At 41.4% G+C, this 27,876-nt stretch overlaps 2 protein-coding genes across 3 annotated transcripts in view; one reads left to right on the forward strand and one right to left on the reverse strand.

The window, feature by feature from the left end:
* Positions 1–55: 55 nt before the first annotated feature.
* On the reverse strand, positions 56–27,480 carry arr3b (arrestin 3b, retinal (X-arrestin)). Of its 2 annotated transcripts, XM_034202900.1 has the most exons (19): positions 27,377–27,479; positions 5,234–5,388; positions 4,722–4,744; positions 3,709–3,739; positions 3,489–3,549; positions 3,349–3,393; positions 3,056–3,249; positions 2,836–2,895; positions 2,662–2,735; positions 2,397–2,532; positions 2,231–2,315; positions 1,973–2,045; positions 1,615–1,752; positions 1,415–1,492; positions 1,291–1,314; positions 1,135–1,184; positions 980–983; positions 840–869; positions 56–544 (listed from the first exon to the last, which is right to left on the reverse strand). In XM_034202900.1, the coding sequence occupies exons 3-18, from the start codon at positions 4,727–4,729 to the stop codon at positions 857–859; spliced, it is 1,074 nt and encodes a 357-aa protein (XP_034058791.1). In that variant the 5' UTR covers positions 4,730–4,744; positions 5,234–5,388; positions 27,377–27,479; the 3' UTR covers positions 56–544; positions 840–856. The 2 variants fall into 2 exon arrangements, with proteins under 2 accessions (XP_034058791.1, XP_034058790.1); XM_034202899.1 differs by lacking the exon at positions 840–869 and having other exon boundaries at positions 27,377–27,480.
* inppl1b (inositol polyphosphate phosphatase-like 1b) overlaps positions 282–27,876 on the forward strand; it is a 51,157-nt gene continuing 23,562 nt past the window's right edge. The window contains 3 exon segments of the mRNA XM_034202898.1: positions 282–599; positions 3,063–3,238; positions 26,665–27,836. Coding sequence (XP_034058789.1) covers positions 27,700–27,836 — 137 coding nt within the window. The 5' untranslated portion in view covers positions 282–599; positions 3,063–3,238; positions 26,665–27,699.

The raw sequence follows: 27,876 nt of genomic DNA on the forward strand, positions 1-27,876 counted from the left end.
AAAGCAAATTATAGTTATTAACATAAACGTTTGTAGCAAAAAAAACATAATCCAATAACTGGTGAAACAATGTTTTTATTTCCTTTTCTTGACCAATAAAGAATGACACAAGTAGGAGTATTTTTGGGGTTTATAAACAAACATAATCCAATAATTGGGGAAACAATGTATTTATCACCTGTTCTTATCCAAAAAGAACGACACAAGTAGGAGTATTTTGGTAATTTCACACACAACGCAATAAACATTAATTGAAGGGTTGTCAATCTTAACACACAGAAAGAAGAGTCTACTCTAATGTTCATTTCCTTACACAAGAAAATATTATTGTATCTAATTATTGCTTTAATGGAATTCATGTAAATGTCCCATAGAGTTTAGACTATTTTTCAGTAACTCTTGTATATGAACATGTGAAATAAGAACATTTAGTGGCTTAATGACACTTTGTGCTTTTTCCTTTGTGTTCTGAGTTTTTGTCAGAGAGGTGATTTTCCTTCGATGGTCATCTCAACCCTCCATGGCTTCGATTGAGATGTCGGCCCTGTTGGCATGAAACATAACAACCGATTCTGTGAGTCCGACACTACAATAAAATGGTAATATTAATGTTTATTAATGTCATTTTTAATACAAATGTAAAGTTAAAAGGTCAAACTCAATCAAGGGCCATCACATTTAGTTTCTTTCCGAAGTCCTCATAACCTTAACTTTGCAATTGCTCATCTTTCACATGAAAGATGGAACACGGTATTTATTATTAGAAAATACATGCATTGCAGCCATTGAAGAAGTTAACATACATTGACGTAAACATACTATATCAGTGGTTACCTCACCTGAACCAAATAGGTTTTTAATCCAAAGTGCTGTGGTTAGGAAAACAAACAAACACACAGCAGAAAAGTGTAAGCAATATGTCACAAACTAAAAAACACAGGCGAATGCATGTTTTTCTTAAAGACTGTTTTATACTTACACTTCTGCTCAGGAAACACCAATGATAAGCAGTTTAAGGATGAAAGGGAAGGGAATTAAATGAAACATGTTAATAAATTCACATTTTCTATATTTGTTTTAATGTTTGAAGTGTCTCAATAAAATTGCAATAAAGGGAAAAATCACTGCACTCACCTGCGGGTTTGGGGGACATCAGAGTCAGAGGAAGCTCCACTGTGACATCGCTGAAAAAAAGAAAGGTTTTATTATAAAAAAATATACAGAATAGTTAATTATGTATTATTCAAACTAATAACACTTGACCAAAGGTGATGGGTGGTCAATATTTACCTTCCTGTAAGTCCACCAAGCAGGCTTTTGTGAGAAATGAGAAGAAGAACATTTTAGTCTGCACAATTTGACACTAAATGTAAAAGTATTCTCCGCTAATATTTTCTATGCAGTTAAAACTTACCCTCCGCCAGCCGCCATTAGGTTGACTTTGACTTTGTAGGAGACGAGGATTCCCTGCATTTCCTTTTCTCCTTGACTCCTGCGAGAAGGCAGAAATAGTTTTACCTTTCAGAGCTTGAGGGTTTGGTCTAAGACACAATAAGAGGATGAAACCCTCTCCTGGGCTCACTGTAAGCCCTTTGACGAGAGAACTAGGCTTACAGGGTTGTGGATGCTAAGTTGGTGTCGCCGTCTTTTAGCCGTCCGTCAACTGAAAGACCTCTCTTCTCAACGTTGTTGGCCAGCAGGGGGGTTATTTGGAAGGACTTCTCCAATGTACCATTGGATTCAACTGTCTCCCTGTGTATAGCAGTGAAATACATAGATTACAAATTACAAATTGACATTATTTGTGTTAATTAACCTTTTTTCAACACATAGGGAAATGTAACAATGACTCATCTTTTTAGTAGCTTTATTACTTCAATATAAGGGAATTGGAATGTGAAAATATACCTTATATAGCATATGTTTTAAGAATAATTAGGCAGAAAGTCTCTAGATACAGTGAAAGCCTTACCCAAACTCCTCAGTGGACACTGCCTTGGTGTAAGTGTCAGATGAGTAGAGCACCACATTTGTTAGCTGCTCAACTAAAAGAAAAAAATAGCTTCATTAGAATGATCTATGAAAATATCTCTTGAACATACAATAAATACACACATGCATACTTTAACCCTTATAATCTTTTCTATCTTTATTCAATTACAATCTACATACAAACACAGAATTACGGATTTCAATTCAATGAAGCTTTAAACCTTTACTCACTGCTCACCTGAGATTTGGATTTTCTTCACAACCTTATTAGTTTGGTTGTTGATTTTCACACTGACAGTGATTGTTTCTCCGTGGTAATAAATCTGCAAAAATAATAATTTATGTCTAATTATTTTAGCAACAGTTTAGTACAACAGAAATATAGTATGTAGACTTTGATGTACCTCTTTTTCAAGGGAGGCCTCCAGGTTCATAGGTTTGTCACTCATCATAAACTGTTTGGATACGTCAGCCTTGGGTCCGGGCTTGTTGCTAATTGGTGCAAATTGAATTTTGCGAATCATCAGACGACAAGTGTCTCTAAGAACAGAAAAAAAAGACACACAAAGACAGTCAGGGTTAGCCTTTCTATATGTCCTTTATTCTGCTGCAGTGTAAGCTTAATGCATTAGATGATTGGGCTGACGGTTTGACTCTGAGCATACATACTTCTTGGCTGGTTCATCTGCAGAGTCGGCTTTGTCTGCAATATATGCTTTAACCTCAAAGTCCACACCACAGGCCTACAAAACAACACAACCCACATATGATTTATTGGTCCAACATTCAAAGTACTTTATAAAACTGAATGAAAGGGATAATACAAATGGGAGTTAGTAGTACCTTGCCTGTATCATTTGGCCCAGGCTGTAGGGAGACTGAGCAGGGGAGATCTGTTGGCATCTACAACAAATAAAACAAAGCACATCAACAAATAACGTTTTAAATGTGATTACTGGAAAGTAAAAGCAAAGTAATGATCTGTTGGCGATCACTCTAATATTTGACTGAAATGAGTTGTTATGCTCTAAAAATAGTGACTGATTGTGTTGTGATTCTTTACCTGGAAGGAGAAGGGATATCCTTGTTCCCCAACTTTCTTCATGAGGCATTCCTGCATTGGTGTCAGGGTTGGGCTTCCACCTGTGGCAGGATACAGCTGAACACGCTGGATCCAGATGTCTCTCCTGAAGGACAGCCCAATAACATCCAAATCCTCACTTCCATAGCGGAAGGCACAAGCAAGGTAGACAAATACTGTAATGAAAAGGGACATATTTAGTGTAGTCTTTGGATTGCATACATGCTGGTTAACCTTTATCATTAACAGCAAATGAAAGAAAGTGGTCCAAATACCTTTTTTGCCATTAAGATTAGCAGGGTCCACTTTAATAACACCATCTGCAAATGAGAGCAAAAAACAAAAGCATTAGATTAAACCATAGAGTGTACGTGTGCACATTTCAGGAAGTTCAAACAGAAATTGAGCCCCGCACCAACTATATCCACTGAGCACACATGGTCCGTAAAGTCTCTTTTCCCCAAGTACAGGGCAATCTGAGGGAAACCGAGAAAAGAGGAAAACACTTACTCCTCTGCCAAGGTTACAAGAGTTTGGAAGTTATTTCTGGATTTGGAATATAAGTCCATACAAAATGCACTCCTCCCTAAGCCCAAGAGGTTCCCTGTAATGATTATATTATAGAGGCCACTTACATCTCCGTTGCCGCTGGTCTTCTTGTATACCCTAAATAGAGAAAGAATGGAAAATACATTGAATCAGTCTTTACATTTTACACCATTAATTTACAGCTAATTTAATACATTTAGAAACAACCAGGACACCTTCAGGATCAAGTCCAAATGTCCCCCTTGTAATGCCATTTTTTGTTGCTTATTGCTTTACAATAATTTAGTTATTTTCAGGCAATAGTGTTGTGACTTCTTAGTGCCATCCCCCATTAGGATAGCACCCACCCCCCTCCCTCCCCACAGCTCAGAGATTAGTGCTCAGGATAGAAAGTCACCTGCTGGCACGAGTCTAATCTGGACATAAAACGAAATGTGTTTTAATAAGTCAATGCATTGTTATTTGTAACACATGCAAAAGGAAAAAAATCCCATTGTGAATCACAGTTTGGATTTGTGTTAATACATTCTATACTTGGCCTAGACTACACTCATGGAAATGGCGTTTTCCTGAAAACTAATCCTATGTTCCTCTATCTAGTGTTGAATACTGCTTGTAAACATGTGAAATACTCAAAATTGATATCCCAAATATTTGTTTGATCAATTTATTTCCTAACCATGCGAGCGCAGTCTCTTTGCTCCATGCAAACAGCCACAAACAAGCAGGTAATCCTTTGTGGGGTTGGCCTCCTTCCAAGGTGTCTCAAGTAATCTTGTTTAACTTTACTTTTGTATCGTAAACCTCTTTTCAAGGATCACATCGACACAATCCACTTTAATCAGGATTTACCCATAACCTGTAAGACTGAAGTGTTATAAGAGTTACAGAGCTTCTTTTTACATGCCTCTGCCAAGTATTCTTTTCTACTTTGACCCTGCATCCTGAGCCTCTCTGGTTTTCATTGAATAAATCAAGTTTCAAAATGTATTCATTTATTAAAACACAAGGGGACATTTTAAACTCTAATGTGAAACAGTTACTATGTGAGGATAGCCGGTAAATTCATAATCGAATCTGGCAAAACTCATATACTTACTTTGTCATGTTGATAGATCCGGTCTGCAAATAAAAAAAGATGAAAATACTTTTGAGTGATCAAAAACATGAAGACACTTGTGGAAGCATTGTTTGATTTGTATTAATCAATATATTTAGTATGTTACTAGCTTTTTTAAAAACATGATGAAAGAATATGTCCTCCACTTTTTAACGTTTTAATCCCAGTTCATTTAATAATAAAGAATACTGATTACGTTTATCAATTACCTATGACTGTTGTGCCGTATACATCTAGATTTCTTCTGTGGTAGAAAGAGTGCCTTTCTGACTTTACCAAATACTTTTAAAGACATAATATTCCTCAAACTTGGCATTATCAAGCATGCTGTTCCTGTCAGTTTGATTAATTGTTTAAAGCTTGTGTTTTTCTATGAATTACCAACATTTAAACAATTCAATAAATGCTGATGCTCCTCTGCGAGTTTATTATCATCATTACAATGTGTATTTTAATATGCTGTTGGTCAGCAAGAGAAAAAGCTCTCTTACCGTTCAGTTCTGTCAATGAGTCTTCTCTGCTGCCTTCTTTAATCCTGCACTGTCAGCGAACACCGAGTAAAGTGTATGAGTGCCAGCCCCTACCTGCAGTTTGGTTTTATACTGTGACCTCCCAACCTTGAAGTCCTCCCCTCAGCTTATCCAGCCTGAAAAAGATGGCAGAAAGTCAGATTAGTTGATTAGAACATTACTGTTTTGGTGCACAGTGTGTGTAAAAATAATGTTGTGTTGTTACTTCAAGAGAAAAAGCTCAGACACACATGCAGTTGTGTGGGCGGGACAGACATGAGTGTAAACAAATGTCTTGGAGTGACAATATGTTGGACACTTTGCTGAAGTTTGGATCTATCTCAGATTTTCTACATGAGTGTGTTCTGCAGGATGTGAACAATATTATACTTTACATTTTGCACAATCTTCTTATTAAAGCCTAATTTATAAATAATGGTGGGGCACATGCCAAGTTTTCCACTGATATTAATAGAATAACTGGAGGGGATTTCTCGAGGTCCATGTCTCTGAGGACTTGATTCAAGTGGTTCACTGGTAAAATACTTATTTAAGTTATTTGCTTTAAGTTTTGAGATGCTATTTGAGCATCACTAGGGTCAAAGGATTGTCTCGTCAATCAACCATGCGTGAATGTTCAAGGATTTCCTTTCTTATAGCTTATCCCGAGTCGAGTGGTATTAGTTGGATTTTGGTTGTTATGGTAGCAGGGACAGATGGCACCTCGACTTAGCTCTGTGCAATCTGTGATCAAGGCAGGTTCACAGAAATCCAAGGCATCTCCGACTTACTACTTAGCAAGCAAGGCTTTACATCTAGTGTCACTCCAATTACAAAACCATAATGTCCTTCAATGCTACTTCTATTTATTTGTGGTTGCTATTTAAGGAGTCACAGGTTTAGCATGGTGTTCTTTCCTTTATCGGGTTTTTCAAAGGACTCGCTTACATTGGCAGTGACTGACCAGGGGCGTTTCCTGGACCTGGAAACATTCGGGGTTTAGCCCACAGTGGCGGCGCCAGATATTTTCTTTTGGGGGTGCTGTGGGGTAGCTTGACGTTTCATAGAGGGTGCTCAAACATTTCCCATTAAGGTACCGGGCTACAGTGGAATTTTCTACTGCAACACTAAGCCCCTGCTTAGGTGTAAGCAGGGGCGAAGTACTATTTTGTGCAAGTGGGAGTGGACCTAACATCCTCTAGGGGGGTCCGGGGGCATGCTCCTCTGGGAAGATTTTGTTTTAAATATTGAAGTTAAAAGCATCAATCTGGTGCACTTTGAGAGCAAAATTAAGAGATCTATTGATACATCTCTCTCAACACCCATATGAAACAGAACTGTAAACAGGTTTACTTTTTCTTTATGGATATTTTACAAATCACTCCCCTTTTAAAGTACCAGGAGACAGCGTTTGGTACTCACCCCACACGAAGCGTGGTCCTCCTGTCTCCTTCACTCTATTTCTCTATTTACACTTCTTGCATGCTAGATGATGAAGATGCACCTCCCTGTCTCTTTTTAAGCCTCCGATTTGCTTTCTCCAAAACGTGTTGCCAAAACTGTGAAGTCCTTGCATTTCCTGAGGCCAATTTGAAGGATCAAATACTAAGAAATTATCACATGACTTGAAGTCATATCTGATTTCAGATGTGGGAAGTTACTAAGTACACTTATTCAAGTACTGTATACTTAAGTACAATTTTGAGATATTTGTACTTTACTATACTTTGTACTTCTACTCCACTACAGTTCAGAGGTAAATTGTGTACTTTTACTCCACTACATGTATTTAATACCTTTAGTTACTTTACAGATCTGGATGAATGATGTGAAATATAATCAAGTGTTAAATCAGATTTTAGTTCCACCTGGAGTAAATTCACAAGCTACCCTGCAGTATACAAAGCCATTCAAACTAGCTGCACCTTTACCAGCTTTGATAACACTTTAATGCTCAATCATTATAAAACATATCATATATATTATTCTGAAATGGACCAATCTGCAGAACTTTTACTTTTGGTACTTGAACTATATTTTGATAATACTTTTCTAATTTTACTTGAGTAACATTTTGAATGCAGGACTTTTACTGTAACAGAGTATTCCTACACAAGATCTGAGTACTTCTTCCACCTCTGTCTGATTTCAAACTCTTCCATTAACACCCTGAGTAAGTTTGTTGTAAATAAAACTACAGCAGCTTGACCACAGAGCTAAAGCCCCGAATGCCCAGGCCAGGCGACGCCACTGGCAGTGACCTTTAGTACAGTACTCCATCTTGGCACCCGGCTTTAGAGGTAAATCTGAGGGATTGGTCGAGGATCTTCTCACCTCCACAGCTAGATGTAATTCATTGCCTGTCCGGTTTTGTGGAGCGATTGTCACACATTGGCGGGTCAAGTTTAATGAATTAGATTGGTGGATGTTCCCATTGGACTCAATTGACCTGTCATAAGGGGACAAGGGTTAAGGTCTCTTTAAAGCAACCCAGACAAGACTGCAACGCCGGATCATCAGCCAGGATTTCACAAATACAAAGTAATGCTCTTCAATGCATTAAAGCTGCTCTCCTAAGCTTTCTATTCTAGTGCTCCATATATAACCAGCAGCGTCACTCTTATATGTGTGACTTTAATATTCACATCAGTGCCATAAAATCCACACAGCTTGGAAAGCATGATTTAGATGGCTGTAATATACCAGATGTCACTGTATGAAATTCAAGCAAACGATTGCTTTTGGAAGGGGCTGAAATGTGAGCTCCTTCATGTAAAATAGGGACATTAAAGGTCACCTATTATGCAAAATCCACTATTTAGTGTCTTTTATACATCAACATGTGTCCCCTCTGTGTAAAGAGATTCTGAAAGTTTCAGGAAAAAAGATTCACTCAATTTTTGTCCTGATCCATTTATATAAAAATGAGCTGATCAGATTTTGGCCACTTTATGATGTCATAACGATTTTTTGGCCAATAACCAACCATGGTAACATCAGCCCACCTTATCACCTGAATCTCCTCCTAGAGCACCATTGTGTTTTTTGTAACCAAATATCTCTCGTACCTCATTCACACCAACGCAACTCCGGTTCAAGCTCCGTGCTAGAGCTTTTCAGGTTCAGAACCGGTTCTTCGGTTTAGCTCCGGCTCTTTTCACCAGAGTCCGACTGGTGCTGCGTCATTGCGTCATCGTTAGCGTCATGACGTAACCGTTTCCGTGCCTGCTTCATAAAGCCAAACCGCGCGGAAACCCCTCACAGCTCACACCGACAACAACAACCAATTGTGCTCCAGCTTCCTCTGTACCTCTTCGGAAGACCAGATTCCCAGTAGGTAGCTGGTCTCTTCAGTGGACCACTGCTGCTTGTTAAGTTTCTCCATCGTTGTGTACAAACTGGATAAAACGCTGGCTTTTTGTTGTTGTTCAGGAGTTGATCCCGCCCCTGCCCCCGCCTCGACGTAAGCGTGACGTATGCGGTGCTTTTGCTCTAGCCGGACAATTTTTTGGTGCTTGAAACGAACCGGATTCCGGAGCTAAGAGGCTGCTCCGCTTTGGTTTGAACAGGAAAAACGCGGTGCTTTTCAAGCTCCAGCTCCGAACCGGCCCTGAAACACCGTTGGTTTGAATGAGGTATACGAGGGGCGTGGGGAGTGGCACCTTATTTTCATATAAAGTAACAGACAGAGAATCAGCACTTTTAAACAGGGCTGAAACAGAGGGGTTTATGGGATGCTACAATGATCTGTTTGGTATTTTGAGCCAAACACTTCAGAGACGTGTTTTATATATATCTGAGACCTATAATATATTTATGAAAAACAGTATAATAGGGGACCTTTAATGTAACTTCAAAATAGAAAACTAAAAGAGCTCAGTATTTTCCTTTTAAAGGCCCAAAACTCCATCTCCCACCTCATATCTTTCAATATAAAAAAAATGCTGTAACATGTGTGTAAATAATATCTCTCATCTGTGTATGAGTTTATAATGATAATGATGAATTTATTATGTCCCATATATTACATATGCAGGTTCTGCTTAAATTCACAGGCAATAGCTTTTTAAGCTGCTCTATACCCTGTTCTTCCTTTGTTATATAAAATAGGTAACCTGAACACTTCTATAAGCTTTTCTTCTGTGTCTTCCGCAGTCATTTTGATACAGACTCTGTGCGCTTCGCTGGGCAAACAAAACACATCTGGGTGGAAGCAGCCAAACAGCACTGACTCAAAGCTTTACATCTCATGGGCATTTAATTAGAACATTTAAAAACTGACACTCCATCCAGCATGCTTAATAAACACTTTTGGTGTATTAATAACATGTATTCACAGGCCTCTTGGGTCAAAGGCAGGTTATAGGTGTCATTATTAGACATTTATGTACTGTGAAGTTTTTTATTTATTTTACCCTGAAAGAACATTGAGAGCATATCCTTAATTAAAATGATGTTGAGCTGTAAAGTAATGTAAACAAACAAAACAGGTTACAAAGAAACAACACTATATGATAAATCATAGTTAAAAATACAGTGAAGTATACAAATAAAATACATTAAAAAAACAGATTCAATTAAAGTAGTTAAGAGCATTTACAATTAAGTAAAACCTTAAATAAGGCCATTAAACAGCCGTAGTGGTGCAGATTAATCCATGTAAATATTGCTCTGGAAGATAATGGAATGTACCGTTACAACATATTTGTTGAGAGAGTACCGAGATTATTATGAGTTAAGAGTTGAAGGGATCAAATGGAAGCATATGACTGAAAGACGGGATCTGTTAGGATATGAATGCATTGCCCTTCCTTGTACACAGTATTTTTTGGATTTGAATTAAGTCAGACATTTAACTTACTCTAATCACCAAGTCAAGTACTAATGGTCGAGCTATACACAGGTCTGTATTATTATTTGTAAGAGTCTGCCTTCTAGGATGAAGGCACTAAAACAAACGATCCTAATCTTATTTTCTCTCTCACCTGGGGTTTCCTTCTTCCAGTTTTATCTTTGTGAGGTTACATATAGCTACATAAGCCCCTTATAATCTGGTGCTGTTTTTAGCCAGCTCATTATGTAGACAGTCAACATTGTCCTTGAGAGTGCTTGCTGACTCGTCACAGTGTGTTACAGCATCATGGTATTACCACTTCTTACCATCACAGTCTTAAGTGTGTGGCTAATTTGATTCATTAATGCTGTTTGTTACTTAGAGGGACAGACTCTCTAGATACTGAGACAAGAAAGTGCTGGCACTGTAAAATTAAACAAAGCTTTGTTGATTTAAAGTACTACAGTGAACATAAATTATTTTAATGATTTACACACTTTTACCTACTCTCAGCATGATCTCACTATAGAGAGCTTACCTGTTAGCTTTCTGTCTATTAAGCCAGAAGCCAACTGTATTTTTAGCAGCTGCAACTCAACGTGCCTGATGCTGTAACTTTAAAGGGTTGCGGCCATCGATTAGAAAGTTACGTGTTATGTGCTCACAAAGAGCCCTTGATCATCACTATCGTAATGTTACTTAAAGTAGTATTGTGTTGCACTTTTCTAAACATCATTCTATAGCTAATTCGTTGCAAGGCATTTGGTGGACTTTTACTTTTTTTGTTTGTAATATTTCCAAAATTAAAATCAACACTTCCTGTTTGAGAATGTTTTTTTAAAGACATCTAGTTTATTTTATTTTATGCTCTGGTTGCACTGCATGTTTCCATTGAAAATGCCTTACTTAACTGTTATTGTCCACTGTTTCTGCCTGCATGTTGTATAATCAAGGCCAGGCAGGAACCCGGCCCTTGATTATATAATATAAAGTAATCGTATTTATCTTTGCTCTTCAAGTATCTCTGTAGATAGGGGGTCTGAATCAAGTTAAATAAAACAATGTAATTCAATTCTAAATCTGATCTCACAGCTGGCATGAAAGATGAACGTGAGCAGCCGGCTATGAGATATGGAGTACATGTTGCTATCCCGGCTGTGTCTGTCTCAGTGTCTAATCCACTGCTTGCCTACATTTGGCCTTTGGTAGAACTGGTTTGAGATGAGAGAGAAGTCATCTTTCTGTAAAGAAGGGGAATGGCACTTGCCCCCACTAACCACTTTGGTTCTTAGACAATGCATTTTTTTAAATTGCTCAAACCAAATGATTGATCATTTAATTTTAGCCCCTTCGGGCTCAGCCATCGGATTGTGGCTTCAAAATGTGCATTTTGGCCTTTTACACCTTAGTTTTTTGGAACCAGAATTGACCATATTAAGAAAAAAAGGGTGGAGCTGGACAGTGGCGTAACAAGGTTGTGATTGGCCCCGGTGCAAAAAATGTGTTGGGGCCCCCCCCCCCAACTCAGCGCTGCTTGCTTCTTTTTTTTTTCTCTCTCTCTCTCTCCATTTTCAAAATCTATTTAAAACTCATATCAAACAAACAAAATTCCCAAAGTTGTCTTGAAATTAACTTAATAGATAAACGAAACTAAAAATATAGCCTACTTATGCAAACAACATTGAATCTGGACTTGAAATGATTCTGATTAGGCCTATTCGGCATTATTCCTGGAGCACGCTGTGATGCCCCTGTGGGTTCATCAGTGGAGAGGGTGTGGCTGTCCTGTCTTGGCTGCATTGATCGCACTGATTGCAATAACTCAGGGCACCTGGGTCTGGTGCTCTGCAGCTATTTTAAAGCCTTTCTGCTCCTGTCTTCTCTCTCTCTGCTTTTTCCTGCAGGCACCCGGCTCTGATGAGTATAAATAATGAGTTGACTTGAACAGTGTTGTGCAAATAAACACCTTTACCTACCCGTTGACATGTTGTGTCTCCTTTTTGTTGTGGCCTTTTGAGCCAGGTCGCAACAAATGGGGGTTCGTCCAACGGGTTATTTGTTTAAAAAGTTTGTGTAGTGCTCAGAGCACATGGTGTCATTGAGCAGCTGATTCATTGTTGTGGTCCAGCTGTGTGCTGGCTTGTCGCTGCTATTTGGGGGACACATCATGTCTTTTGGGTTTCAGGAAGCTGTGGTGTTTGACATGTCGTCAGGTTTTGTGTGCCAATCAGAAGGTAAGATGTTGCTGTTTGTTACGCTTTTGTAGAAGAGATTTTCCCCGCTAGGCTTAAGTGGCGTTTCCCCTTGGGTTGCGTCTGTTTTTTTTTTGTGTTTTCATAGTGTTGTGACGTGGTTAGTGTCAGCTGTTTTCGGACAGCTGTCTCTGGGGCACGTCCGCGTGAGTTCTTGGTGTTACCTGCGTGCAGGTCGCTCCATAACTCCGCCGGGTTCCAGTGCGTAATTACCCACCGCAAGCCACATGAAGACTAGGTGAGATTAGGAAGATTTTGTTTAGGCAGTTAGGGGGAAATTCTCTGTTGGGTTAATCTTATGCCCATGCGTGTTGGCAGTTTAATACTTTGCTTTCTGATTGGCTATTATGACTTCTTTGTCAGCGTTTGTGGATGCGCCCTCAGTGTCTTTCTTAGATGGTTGCCAGAAGGCGCAGTTGGTCGAAATAGCAGAGCACTATGACATTGCTGTTGTGGGGAGCAAGCGAAAACATGACATTAAAACTGTCATTGTGTCATCTTTGTTTGAGCAGGGGGTGTTGCAGAAGAATGAGTCTGGTGCGGCAGGGTTCGTGCCGGTAGTGGTTCAGACAGCTGGTTTGACGTTCGAGCAGCAAAAGGAGCTTTTGGCCATGCAGTTTGATCAGGAGAGGTTGCAGTTGGAGTTGAGGTTGGAGCAGGAGAAGTTGCAGTTGGAGATGAGGGGTCAGCAGCAGGAGGTAGAGAAGCGTTTAGAGGTGGAGAAGGTGCTGGAGGTGGAAAAGATGAAATGTGAGGTGGAACATGCTAGATTACGGCTGATGGGAGAGGGCAAGTTTTCTCCAGGGGAGGATGGTGGTGATAGGTCGGCATCAGGCAGTGGCGATATCATTTCTTACTTGCGATTAGTGCCAAAGTTCAATGAGCGTGACCCGGAATTTTTTTTCACTCTATTTGAACGCATAGCAGAGGCAAGAAACTGGTCAGATTAGGACAGAGTGCTGTTACTTCAGTGTGTACTCACTGGGCGAGCACAGGAAGCCTATTCAGCTGTTTGTGGCGAAAATGCTTTGGACTATGATAGAGTAAAATCAGCGGTGTTGAAGTCTTACGAACTGGTTCCTGAAGCGTATCGACAAAGGTTCAGAAGTTGGGTCAAGGGAGATAAGCAGACACATGTGGAGTTTATCCGTGATTTAACTTCTCATTTTCAGCGGTGATGCGCGGCAGCAAAGGTTGCAAGTTTTGACGGTCGTTGTGAGCTCATTGTCTTGGAACAATTTAAAGACATTCTCCCTCAGCGTGTGGCCACTTATGTGAATGAACAGAAACCTTTCACCGCGTTTAGAGCTGCTGAATTAGCGGAAGATTTTGTGTTGACACATAAGGGCAGTTTTACTGAGAAGTATTCTAGGGGTGATTGGAAATGTGGAGAAGACAATGGCTATGCCCGCGGTGGTGCAAAGTTTTCACCAGGCTCCTCCCGTAGATTTGTAGGTACAGGGCGACCCGAGGGGGCCAAAGTGGACCTATGTCATTATTGCAGAGGAGGGGGTCATTGGAAGGAGCAGTGTCCGTTGCTGGAAACTAAGGGGAAGCCTCGTTTGTCACCACATGCTCCAGCCATGTGTTGTTCTGCCGTGTTGGATAAAAAACCGTTGGGTGTAGGCTCGGGCATGGTGCCTGATAAGAAGCCGGTTTGTGCCGACCCGGATGCGGGTTCTGGTTTTGAGCCGTTCATCACTGAAGCCGTTGTATCAGTAGTCGGTAGTGACAGATATGTGCCGATTAAGGTGTTGCGTGATACAGCGGCTAGATACTCATTCATTGTTGAGTCAGTGTTGCCTTTTTCGTCAGAGACAGAAATGGGGGATTTTGGTTACTTTGTTCAGGGGGACTTGCTGGTGCGTAAGTGGGTGCCCTGTGTTGGTGATGCTGTGGGGGAGGCAATGTTTCAGGTGGTGGTGCCGAGTAGCTTTCGTGATGTGATATTGCAAACTGCGCATGATAGTGGTGGACATTTGGGGATAAAAAAAACCTATGACCGTGTCCTACGCTATTTTTTCTGGCCTCGGTTAAAGCGCGATGTTGCAAGTTATATTAAAGCATGCCACATATGTCAGTTCACTGGTAAACCAAGTCAGGTGGTGAAGCCTGCACCCCTCAGTCCCATTCCAGCCCTTGGTCAACCTTTTGAGCATTTGATCATAGATTGTGTGGGGCCGTTGCCTCCATCTAAGTCCGGTTGTGCGTACATGCTTACTATAATGTGCCAGACTACAAGGTATCCTGCAGCGTTTCCCTTGCGCTCCATTTCAGTGAAGCCAGTAGTTAGGGCTTTAACCCAGTTCATCTCCACATTTGGGATCCCACGTGTGATTCAAAGCGACCAGGGTACCAACTTTACTTCCCATATGTTCAAACAGATCCTACAGCAGCTGGGGGTCAGACATAACCGTGCGTCGGCTTACCATGCCTAAAGCCAGGGGGCGCTAGAGCGGTTTCATCAAACATTGAAGTCCATGCTGCGTGCTTATTGTATGGAAATGGGGAACGACTGGGAGGAGGGACTTCCATGGCTCATGTTGGCGTCCAGGGAAGTCGTTCAGGAAAGTACAGGGTTCAGCCCTAATGATTTGGTCTTTGGGTATAAGGTGCGTGGGGTGTTATCTGTTCTCCAGGATGGTTTGGTTGAGGGTGAGCCACCTAAAAATGTAGTGGACTATGTAGGGGCTTTCGTCATCGCCTGTATATAGCGGTGGAAATGGCAAGGACAAATTTAGCTGGTGCTCAGGCTAATATGAAGAGACTCTATGACCGTAAAGCAGAGTATCGTGAATTCAGCCCAGGGGATCAGGTGTTGGCTTTAATGCCACTGCAGGTCTCACCATTCAAAGCCAAGTTTGTCGGCCCGTACACTGTTGAGAGTAAAGTGACAGATCAAAATTACTTGATTGCTACTCCAAATCGGAGGAAGTTGTCTCAACTGTGTCACGTCAACCTCCTGAAACCGTACTATGTTCGTGATACCGTTGGGGATAGCTTCATGGCTAAAAAGTTGGGTGTGGGCCCCATAATGATGGTTGATTCTGTGCTTTCAGATCGAGGGTTGGCTGAGGAGTGTGATGTTAAGGCACCAGATGAACCTGTTATGTCTGGTAGGCTGAGGAATTCGGAGTCGTTATGCCAATTGGATCGCTTGTTGAGTCACTTACCGGCAGCACAGAGAGATGAATTGGCGGCTTTAATCGGGAATTTTGTGGTACTGTTCGGCGATACGCCATCGCACACAACTCTCGTGGAGCATGATATCGACGTGGGGGACAGTCCTCCAATTAAGCAGCAATTTTATCGTTGTCCTGCAGATAAGCGTAGGGTGCTGGAGGCTGAGGTCCAGTACATGTTGGACAATCAGATTGCAGTACAGTCGTTCTTCAGTTGGGCGTCGCCTAGTCTGCTGGTTGGCAAATAGGAAGTCTCTCTGGCTCTGGATATTTGGTGTTGTTTCGGGGATCCCTTTGGGGCCTCCGTCTTAAGGGGGGGGCTGTGATGCCCCTGTGGGTTCATCAGTGGAGAGGGTGTGGCTGTCCTGTCTTGGCTGCATTGATCGCACTGATTGCAGTAACTCAGGGCACCTGGGTCTGGTAGCTATTTTAAAGCCTTTCTGCTCCTGTCTTCTCTCTCTCTCTGCTTTTTCCTGCAGGCACCCGGCTCTGATGAGTATAAACCATGAGTTGACTTGAACAGTGTTGTGCAAATAAACACCTTTACCTACCCGTTGACATGTTGTGTCTCCTTTTTGTTGTGGCCTTTTGAGCCAGGTCGCAACAACGCGCTCTATCTCTCTTTCTCTCACTCTCACTCACAGGCTTCAAATCAAGTCGTCATTATTACAACAAATACACACTTGCAACTAGGGGTGTAACGGTATCCGTATTCGTCCCGTACCGTCACGGTTCGGACGTCACGGTTCGGCACGCGCAGTCACACGACGAATACACCTTTTTTTTTACGAGTGGGAAACAAGTCTGTCCTTCAGGGCAGTATCCACTACATTATTTATAATCCAGGGGGCGGTATTGCGCCTAAAAGCTGTTTGCCAGCCGCCCTTAAACAACAAATGAAGAACAAGAAGAAACAAAACGAACAAAATACAAGAAGAAAAGTTAGTATGGCGATTTCAGATAACACACAGGCTGCTTCTCAGGTCGATTAAATGAAATCCTTGCTTCACTCACCTGCGTCGTTTCCCTGCGTTTAGTCCCTCCTACCAGGGAAGCATGGAGGGACGCAAGGAAACCACGAGAAGCAGGGAAATGAGTTTTAAGAGCAATGGGACGTCCTTTCCTCCGGAGCGTCACGTGAAGCGACGTCCGTTTGTGATGACGCTGCACAGCTGATCGTCTGACAGCAGCTCTGTCCCCGTTATTTCCACACACCCCCCCCGCCTCTGTTAGTACACATTTACTGACACAAACATTTGTATCATCTGTTGTAGACCCAAATAAATAAAATAAAATAAGAACTAATTCTCAAAAAAGATAAACGCCATTCTTAAAATGTATAAACGAACAATAGTTTGATTAATATTGATTAGAGTGCACAATAGAAATAAAATAATTGAGAGAAGAAAAATAGATATGTTATCTATCAAAACCCAGTTAGATTAACATTAATTGGATTGCACACTTTGTTTGTTTGTTTGGATATGTAGTAAATTAACATTTCAATAGCACTTAATGACTCGACTGAATGGAAATGACAATAAATGAAAATGTAAAACGAAAAAAGCGATCATGAAAATGTTTCCAAAAAATGAATTAAATGATTTTTGACCACTTTGTTGTTCAGATATATCACATATTTGTAACTAAATGATACATGAATTGAAACAAAACACGGTATAAACTGAGGAGTGACTCCCGTGAGGTTCATGTATTTTCTTCACTCTGCTCTCATGTCAAGAACAACCCGGTATCACGGTGAGACGTGAACATGTGACGCTTTACCATTGCTGGGAGACGTGAAGATGTCACGGTTTCGTCTTTTCAAAACGTGAAAAGCGTGACAGCTACACGGTATTGTTAACCCATGTTAACCAGTGGAGAAATAACCGGAAATACCAAGCAAATGCTACCCCTACGTAATGATTTATTTTGTAATAGTCACACTCGATTACAGCGATTTTCTTGTTGCCCCAGCTGGTCGACATCTCTTTTAGCATAAACAAAGGCTACATTAATGTATTAAATCGATGTTAATTCATGCGTGTGGATGTGGAATTAACGGACGTGACGTTGTGCGATTGAGTTGCCAAGCAACAGCTTCGGTTCATGTTAATTTACAAACTATTCAACTACAACCGTAGTTATATTTAAAAACATGTTAGAAGGCCTCACGAAATACTTTAATGCACATTAAAATGTAAATGTGAAGGAATGTGTGTATAACAAAATACATCGGTCATTAAACGAAACCGGAAACAGACGTAGGCAAGATCCTCAGCTCGATGATTGGATGGTTATCCGCAATGCATGCTGGGATTTGGTGTTTATGTGATGTGAAATCTGAAAACGTTTTTTAAAAATAAAATAATACTTTATTCCGAGTGTGCTTGCTTTTCTCTTTGAAAGTCATCACATACCGGCATTGTAATACACGGTTCGGCTGCATTAAATATTACATATCTGCCGTAATTCTGTATTTATAGAGCCCTGATGAGAAGACTTCTAGACAAACATGAGGCACTGAAAACGTGACGTGGATCATAAATATATAAGCAATTAAACAACATCTTACATTTATTTTCACACAATACGTCTCCTTGCAGTATCAACACTAATTCGGCTGACTTTTATATTTGATCCAATTGGTAGATAGGCTGTATTTAAACCATAACCGTGCAGAGCTGATAGAAAGGGACACCTGGTGGTCAAAGCACGTTATTGAATTGTATTATTTTATTATTAGATATTAATAGGAGGATGTGCAAAACAGACAAACTAATAAGGCTTAATTTAAACATTAAAGAGTACTTTAGGTTAAGGTCTTATTTTGAATAAGAAAAAAGCTTTAAGAAGAATATGGAGGGATGAAACCCTCTTGAAACCGCAGGTCCTTCCTTCCTGCAGCGGTCAGACTTTACAACCAGCACTGCCCCTTGTAGACCCTCCTACACACACCACAACACAGACTATAACACCCCTTGCTGCTAAATACAAACCAACTTTGTGCAATATGTGCAATATATATATGCCATTAATAACTGTGTAATTTATACCTGGCCACTAAATCAATATATATGCCGTTTTGTTTTTGATCTGTATTTTTGAAAATTATGTAACTTTTTATCTTTTTTTTTGCATATTGTTTAATATATTCTAACTTAGTACTTGTTTAGCATATTGTTTATTTTATTCTAACTTAGTACTTTTTTAACGCATGTAAGATATGCAACACTAAGCTGTCTGTGGCTCTTTCCTGCTGTAACGCTGCACATTTCCCCTCTGTGGAACTAATAAAGGTATTCTGATTCTGATTCTTTAATGGTCACACATGCAGAGCACACAGCACACACAGTGACATTTGTATCTACAGATAAATATTAAGCCTGACAAAGTACTTAACGTCTAATATATTGCTTTCCTGCAATGTTAACTATGTTTAAGCACTTATTTGTTTATTATTAAACTGATATTATACATATGTATTATACTCTTATAAGATGTATGTAGATAGTATAAGAAATGTGCAGAATGACAGTTTAATGGTGGAGTATAAACACATATTGATAGATGTCTTGTGTTGTGTTGAGGAACCTGCGACCCAAGTTTTTCATTCATTGCATAACTACACAGTAATTGTGTATAATATGATATGTCAATAAACCTTAGCTTATAAAATCTTGAAATCTTGAAAGGGATGTTCAAACTAGTCATTATATACAGTCTTTAATGAACTATTAGTAGAGAATAACGGGTAATGAATATACTTTATAGAGATCCTATTAATATCTAATAATAAAATACAATAACGTGCTTTGACCACCAGGTGTCCCTTTCTATCAGCTCTGCACGGTTATGGTTTAAATACAGCCTATCTACCAATTGGATCAAATATAAAAGTCAGCCGAATTAGTGTTGATACTGCAAGGAGACGCATTGTGTGAAAATAAATGTAAGATGTTGTATAATTGCTTATATATTTATGATCAACGTCACTATTCAGTTTTGGCGGCAGTTCTCCTGTTTGTCCAGAAGTCTTCATAGCAGGGCTCTATAAATAGAGAACTACGGCAGATATGTAATATTTAATGCAGCCGAACCGTGTATTACAATGCCGTTATGTGATGACTTTCAAAGAGTAAAGCAAGCACACTAGGAATAAAGTATTATTGTATTTTTAAAAAACGTTTTCAGATTTCACATCACATAAACAACAAATCCCAGCATGCATTACGGATAACCATCCAATCATCGAGCTGAGGATCTTGCCTACGTCTGTTTCCGGTTTCGTTTAATGACCGATGTATTTTGTTATACACACATTCCTTCACATTTACATTTTAATGTGCATTAAAGTATTTCGTGAGGCCTTCTAACATGTTTTTAAATATAACTACGGTTGTAGTTGAATAGTTTGTAAATTAACATGAACCGAAGCTGTTGCTTGGCAACTCAATCGCACAACGTCACGTCCGTTAATTCCACATCCACACGCATGGATTAACATCGATTTAATACATTAATGTAGCCTTTGTTTCTGCTAAAAGAGGTGTCGACCAGCTGGGGCAACAAGAAAATCGTTGTAATCGAGTGTGACTATTAAAAAATAAATCATTACGTCGGGGTAGCATTTGCTTGGTATTTCCGGTTATTTCTCCACTGGTTAACATGGGTTAACAATACCGTGTAGCTGTCACGCTTTTCACGTTTTGAAAAGACGAAACCGTGACATCTTCACGTCTCCCAGCAATGGTAAAGCGTCACATGTTCACGTCTCACCGTGATACTTGGGCTGCTTCTCAGGTCGATTAAATGAAATCCTTGCTTCCCTCACTTGCGTCGTTTCCCTGCGTTTAGTCCCTCCCACCAGGGAAGCATGGAGGGACGCAAGGAAACCACGAGAAGCAGGGAAATGAGTTTTAAGAGCAATGGGACGTCCTTTCCTCCGGAGCGTCACGTGAAGCGACGTCCGTTTGTGATGACGCTGCACAGCTGTTCGTCTGGCAGCAGCCAGCTCTGTACCCGTTATTTCCACAAACACCCCCGCCTCTGTTAGTGCACATTTACTGACATAAACATTAGTATCATCTGTTGTAGATCCAAATACATGAAATAAAATAAGAAGTAATTCTCAAAAAAGATAAACGCCATTCTTAAAATGTATAAATGAAAAAAGCGATCATGAAAATGTTTCCAATAAATGAATAAAAAAATGTTTGACCACTTTGTTGTTCAGATATATCACATATTTGTAACTAAATGATACATGAATTGAAACAAAACACAGTATAAACTGAGGAGTGAGTCCCGTGAGGTTCATGTATTTTCTTCACTCCGCTGGGGTATTGCTCTCATGTCAAGAAGCATCAGATCAGTGCATGCACTGCTTCGTCCAATCAGTGAGCGATACACAGTAAGGGGGGCGGGGGTGAGTATCTGAGGATTTCATCGGAGGATGGTCTGGTGGTTCCTCGGTTATCGCTCCTCCATGATCGCTCCTCGCTCCTCGATCCTCGGTCCTCCGGCAGAAATAAGAGCCATGGGACGGTACTCAAGATGGCGCAGGCAAATCAACTTCCGGTGAGACCGAGGACCGAGGAGCGAGGAAATGAAAATAGTCGACCTGAGAAGCAGCCCGGGTTGGTCAAGAAGCATGAGATCAGTGCATGCACTGCCTCGTCCAATCAGTGAGCGATACACAGTAAGGGGGCGGGGTGAGTATCTGAGGATTTAATCGGAGGATGGTCTGGTGGTTCCTCGGTTATCGCTCCTCCATGATCGCTCCTCGCTCCTCGATCCTCGGTCCTCGGTCCTCCGGCAGAAATAAGAGCCATGGGACGGTACTCAAGATGGCGCAGGCAAATCAACTTCCGGTGAGACCGAGGACCGAGGAGCGAGGAAATTAAAATAGTCGACCTGAGAAGCAGCCACAGGAGCTAGAACCCACCTGCTTCTTTTAAATCAGCTGTGTGGGAACATTTCGGGTTCCCTGTGGACTACAATAACGATGAAGTGTGGGAGTGGTGGATCGGACGAGGACGGTGTGTCGGCGTTGTTCGATAGCAGTGCAGTATGCTAATGGTAACACACGCTAAACATGCTAAATCATATCAGAAGGCATCACCCAGATTTGCCAATCACCGGAGCTCGGCAAAAGACAACAGCTGTTCAACAGCTGATCCCCGCTGTTTTTAATAAGCCAATAGACATGAGAGCCGAGAGACCAAAATAAATAACGGAAGCTTTTGGCATATGTTTTTCAACGACTTTGCGCTCTTGAAACACTTTCTTATTATTTATGATGTAATATTTTCAAGACATTCTTTTTAGTTTTACAGCTTATTGAACCTTTTTGTTTGACATCAGCCATTATAGATAATATGGCCATCTGAGTGTGTGGTACTGTTTGTGGTTTGTTTTTAACTATTTAATACAAGTAATTATTCAAAATGTCAGAGTTCCTTATTTTTAAACTGAAACTTGCACTACTGTTCAAAAATAAATAACAACAAACCTGGAATTATGCATTGGGGACCTTTTTTTTGCTTTTTCTTGTTGTACCGAACCCGTACCGAACCGTGACCCCCAAACCGAGGTACGAACCGAACCGTGACTTCTGTGAACCGTTACACCCCTACTTGCAACTGATAACACTGGCAATTATTTTATATTCAAAAAAGATATGCTTCAAAAAACAACGGCACAGCGAACTAGTCACACAATCACAGAATGAATCGTTCTTCATCATGGCACAGCGGCCAAATGTTATCACAGACACAGGTTAGGTGCGCACCATGCGCATTTTCCAACATAAGAGAGGTCACAATTACATTGCTACAGATTTAAATCTCCGATCCCTCTCCATAACAAGAGAAAAGCTACTCCTCACCATTAGAAGTTAATCTTGCGGGCCTTGCGCTCAGCAAAGTCGTCAACAACGCTGCTCAGGTCTAACTTCCGCGCCCTGCTGTTCTCTATTGAGAGTGTTGCCAATCCACTGAGTCGTTCGTGTCCCATGCTGCTTCTTAAATACGTCTTAATCAATTTGAGCTTTGAGAATGAGCGTTCTGCGGTCGCAACAGTGACAGGTATGGTGAGATATATCTTGGGTGGTGTCCATGATCACAGAAAAAAACGGAGCATTATTTATTTCTACTTGAATGTCGCACTGCACCCGCTTTGCGATTATGTAGATTATCTAATTTTGAACAGCTGGACTCAAGTATTTCACAGAACCTTGTGGTCGCTCAACAAGTTCTTTCAGAACCGGATCGTAACATGCTAAAAGTTCTATCATACTGAGAAAGTTTCCACTGTTGGGCTGTCCAAGAATCTCCCTATGTCCTCTAAAAGCCAAGTTTTAAGTGGCCAGAGTGATTGTAACGTTGACAATACGCTCAAGTACCTGTCTCCAGTAATTAGCAGCATTCCTTGCATTCCTCTCCATGTTTGCATCGATTCTCCCATTTTTCTTCCACTGTTCATATATGACACACGCTCTGACATGGACCTGAGATTGTGCATGTGAGTCAATCCTCGCAGACAAATGTTGCCAGTCACGAACTCCTTTGACCCACGCATCACTGTAGAACGGTGCACCTCGGTCTGCGAACAGCCAGCACGGCTCACAATAGGCACAGTCCAGGGTGGGGGAGTAACACAGCCATGTCCGTGGCAGTTTGATACCTGCTCTGGTAGTGGTGGTGTAATAGATCTCAGAGAAACACCTGTTTCCTTGATGTGTGTCTCTGGGGAATGGGCCGGTAGGCCTACATGGGCCAGTTGCTATAATATAGCCTTTGATCTTGGCGTCGGAGCTCTCAATAGCGCCATAGAGTCCCCTATCGGTTGGGGAAGGGGCCCTTGCGGGAACTGTAGGACCACCGCCGGGCACAGCCAAATCCATCCTCTCCTCCTGGCTCATGGCTGGAGAAGAAGGTCGCATAGCCACGGACACAGCTTCACTTGTGGAGCTAGACGATGGTGAGGCAGGTGAGCTATCGTTAGCCTCCGGCTGCCGCTGCACGTCAACATTACCAACGTTAACGTTCGATTTCGAGGACGATGTATGACAAAAAAAACTGTCTAAGTTTGTCAGTTTAGCCTTTACATCTCCTTGTTCTCTCTTGTCCTTTCTCTTTTGAGCGCCGCTCTTGTGTTTTGGTTTGCTGTACATTATAAATGCTAGCTATTCAATTTGTTATAATTCTGCCGATCTTGCTGCTGCTATAGCTATGTAGTACATATAACTTTTGATGTTGATTTAACGGTTCGCTCGTCACGCAAGGTATCACATGACATGAAAGGGAGCAAGGTCATTGGACAGACAAATTACACATTAATTTAGGTTGCTAGGTTACTTTGAAGACTGCGTGAACCAGTCAATGCCATTGGGGCCCCAACAAATATCATTGGGGCTCCAAAAATATATATAAAAAAAAATTATATAATTATTATTTTATTTTTTTGCATGGGCCCCTGGACGGCTGTGGGCCCCGGTGCAATGCACCGGCTGCACCGTCGATAGTTACGCCACTGGAGCTGGAGAGGAGTGAGGCCCGAGACGGCAAAGTACCGTTAGCAGCTAAATAGATAGATAGATATACTTTATTGATCCCAATTTGGGATTAATAACCTCATTATAAACCCTTTATGCATCCTTTATAAGGGTAGTCTTATTGTAAAGTGGTACCAATTCTTCTTCTAAAGCTAAGCTAGCTCTGATAGCAACTTACTCCAGTTGGGGTACCACGGCACTGTGGTAACACATGGTCAATCACAAGGTAAACACACCCTAAACCTAAAGCATACTTAACACCTATTGACTGATTTATATTACTACATTTATTAAAGGTGACCTATCGTGCAAAATGCACTTTGTATGTATTTTATACATGAATATGTGTCCCTGGTGTTCCAGGGAACTTACCAAGTGTCAGAAAACACAACCCTCTCTATTTTCCTCCATACCCAAATCTCTAAAAAAGGGGCTGCAACGGATCTGATACAGACTGATCCAGATTTGAACACTTTACTGACGTCAGTAAAGTCGCGCTACGGCTATTGGCCAATTCTCCACCTATCAGGGGAATGAGAGGTTGGGCCACGACCGGCCATTGCTGCTCGAAAGCGCTGGAGACGCTGTAGTACATATGCCAGGCCTGTAAGTGGCGCTGTAGTTAGAAAATGATTTTATTGATTTAAAAAATAGTTGTATTGATTTAAATTGACATCCATCCGCTAAGAAAAATAGTCCGTTGTTACTGTTTGAACTAACGTAGCAACGGCAGGAACTGCTTCGACAGCGTTTTTGAGGAGCTTTTTGATTACAGATTTGAAAACATCGTTGCTTGCTTTAAAAGTAGCACAATTCATTATGTCAAACCTTGGAAAGTATCTAGATATCCCTGCCCTAATGCCAAAGTAACTGGCAACTGAATATGTGTCGCCGTTTGATGTCTATGTCTGGACCGCTGCGTAAAAAGGAGGGTTTCTGCCCCATTACTTCTCTTCTTACTTCTATAAGAATAAAACACGGTGGACGGAGATCTCTTTTTGTCCCCCTCTTCTCCCCGCTGCAGCCTAGCAGCTGATCTCAGAGCACGCTCCCCTCTTCTGCAGGGGGGCGTGGTCAGCTGCAGCTCACAGAATCAGCCCCCTGCAAAAACAGCGCTGGAAAGAGCAAATAGAGTGAAATGAGGCATGGCTAAAATGCAGGATCTTTTTGGTATTTTGAAAAAAAAACTATATTTATATACCTTATATAGGTATGGCCCTACAATATATTGTTCAAATATAGCATGATAGGTCCACTTTAAATTAACAAATATATGTATTGAAGAAGATTTGAAACTAACAGTTGAGACCATAAACTCATTGGTAAAATGTTTACTCCTTGATTTTGATCTAAATTACGCACTTTTAACGTTTATTTGATGGCATATTAGCCATGGGCGTAAGGTGGGAGGGTCAATGGCCTCTCAGCCCCCCTTCTTCAGACCACGCCAAGTTTTTTTAACTTAACTTGCGTGACATGTGATGATGACACAAACACAGACTTAGAAACTATATACAAAATCATCCTTGCTGTTGTGGATAAATCAAGGCAAAAGTAGGGGTTATTCTCTCATAGACTTCTATGAATTTAGACTTATTGTTGGAACCAGCAGAGCCGCCCCCTGCTGGTCATTCGAAATATTTCAGGTTTAATGAATGGAGGTTTCCCCTTGACAGATACCCATTGTCCTCAAAGGATGAATCCTAATGATCTTGGTATTCCAAGTAGGATTTATGACCAAATACCAGCAAAACAAATGATATTCCTAGCCTCAGCTGTACTTTGTGTTTGGTGCTAATTTAAATAATTGAAAGCGCTGCTGGACATCCTGTCATATGATATGTCTTTAAAGTATAAGCTGTTGAGAGCTCATAGCAATATTAAGAATAACTGATTATGGGTAAAGAGTTAACTTGATATGTCATCAGATTGGGATGGACTTATGTCTATTTGTTTTATGGGGCCTGCGGTTGGTGGCCGGCACATTTCTGCTGAGTAGCGAGAGGCAGAACAGTAAATATGGGATCAAACAGCTTCCCACAGAGTTATACGCTCCAGCTAATGGAGAAGGAGGGAAGTAGGAGGGCTGAATCATGGGCGATGTACTAGGAGGGCAAAAATAAGAAAGTGAAGGATGATCATAACCATATGGCTATGGAGGCTGTTTTTTTGCTGAGAGGGAAGGAGTGAGCAAGAGAGGAAGAGCAGTTTAGGGTTAGGGTGACGAAAAGAAAAGGGTTGGGACGGGAGAAAGAAGGTTAAAAGGAAGTAAATATGCACGCTAAAGGATGGAACGTCTGAAGATAAAGATGATGAAAACAATGAGGGATTAGCCAGGCAGCTCACCTGCAGTATGCTCTGTTTTCTATTTTGAATTTGAGTAAAGGGGCTGAGTGAGGGAGATATAAAGAGAGGACAGAGGAAGAAGAAAGGAAGCAGTCTGCTGTTTCACACACTGGTGGTGAAGTTGAGCCCCTCGCAAGAATTCTCCTGGCTATGTCCGCCATCTGGAATGTCGAGTCACTTCCTCTGTCTGCCTTGCGCTCTAACAGGGTTGTCCTCTCTGCTCCCTCCCTCTGCTCTGACAGCACTCTGAAGAACCGCTGGAGACCACACCAGTGCGAACGGGACTCTACTGACAAGACACACGAGCCAGCACACAAACATACAGCATGAAAGTGAGACCCCCGGAGCAGCCCCCATCCAACTTCAGAGACACACTCTAAATGGAATCTGGGCCTGGAAGAAGCAAAGACAACTGCAGTCATCAACTGAACTTTTTGGAGGTTGTTCCTTTTCCCTTATATGGCAACAGAGCTGGGAAATCATTTGAATTAGTCTGGTTTTTGTTGCATGCCTGTCTGGTTTTAGTGCTGACTGAGTTCCATCTGGTATGTTTCTGTCTCTGCTGTGCGTTCGTGTGTGAGTGTGTGGGCCCCGTGTGTGCGGCTTGATTTGTTTGTTTTGCCATTCTTGGTTCTTCTTTTCCCGTTGTTTGCGTGTGGGGTTTTTGTTTTGGGACAAGAGGAGGACTCGTGTTTGTGGTTAAGCTACAGGCTCCGTCATTGCCTCAGGGGTGGCTGCCTCATTCAGACTGTGCAGCAGCACCTCTCACTATTTTTCCTCTACCTCTCGCCCTCGCGCTGCTGTGATGGTCTGTGTTTGTTGGAGCAACACACCCACCTGGGCGCAGCTACTTGCAAGCAAAAACTGAAACAGGATCTCTCTACTCACGGATATTATCGGAAAACTGGACTGGAGCTTCTGTCAAGGAGCAGTCTATTGTTGGAGTGGACTAACCTCACAATCAGCCGGATGTTTCTTCTTTATTCCTCCACTCAACAGGATGTGTGACCCAGAAGGAACCAACCAGGACCAGGAAGTGGTAGTTGCTATATACAAAGTGATGGCTTGACACTTTGACTAGCAAGAAAAGGATCATGGGAAAGTTGTAAACCCTGAGGTCGACCACTCAACACACTCTGGCGCTGACAACTTGAATGACAGCGTTATGCCATCTAAGCAAGTCAGACAGTAAATCTTAAAGGCTACATTTGTGTTACGTCAAGTTCATCACCTCATGTGGATTACTTTTATGAACATATCTCCCGTCATTGATTGCCATGGCTACGGCGGCATGGTATCATCGTGACATCAGCCGTGTGCATGCTGAGGATCTGCTGGCACGGGCAGGGAGGGATGGCAGCTACCTAGTGAGAGACAGTGAGTCTGTGCCAGGAGCCTATGCGTTGTGCCTGCTGTGAGTACAAACACACACACACACACACACACACACACAC

This window comes from Gymnodraco acuticeps, unplaced genomic scaffold (genome assembly GCF_902827175.1).
Source record: "Gymnodraco acuticeps unplaced genomic scaffold, fGymAcu1.1, whole genome shotgun sequence".
Taxonomy (NCBI): domain Eukaryota; kingdom Metazoa; phylum Chordata; class Actinopteri; order Perciformes; family Bathydraconidae; genus Gymnodraco; species Gymnodraco acuticeps.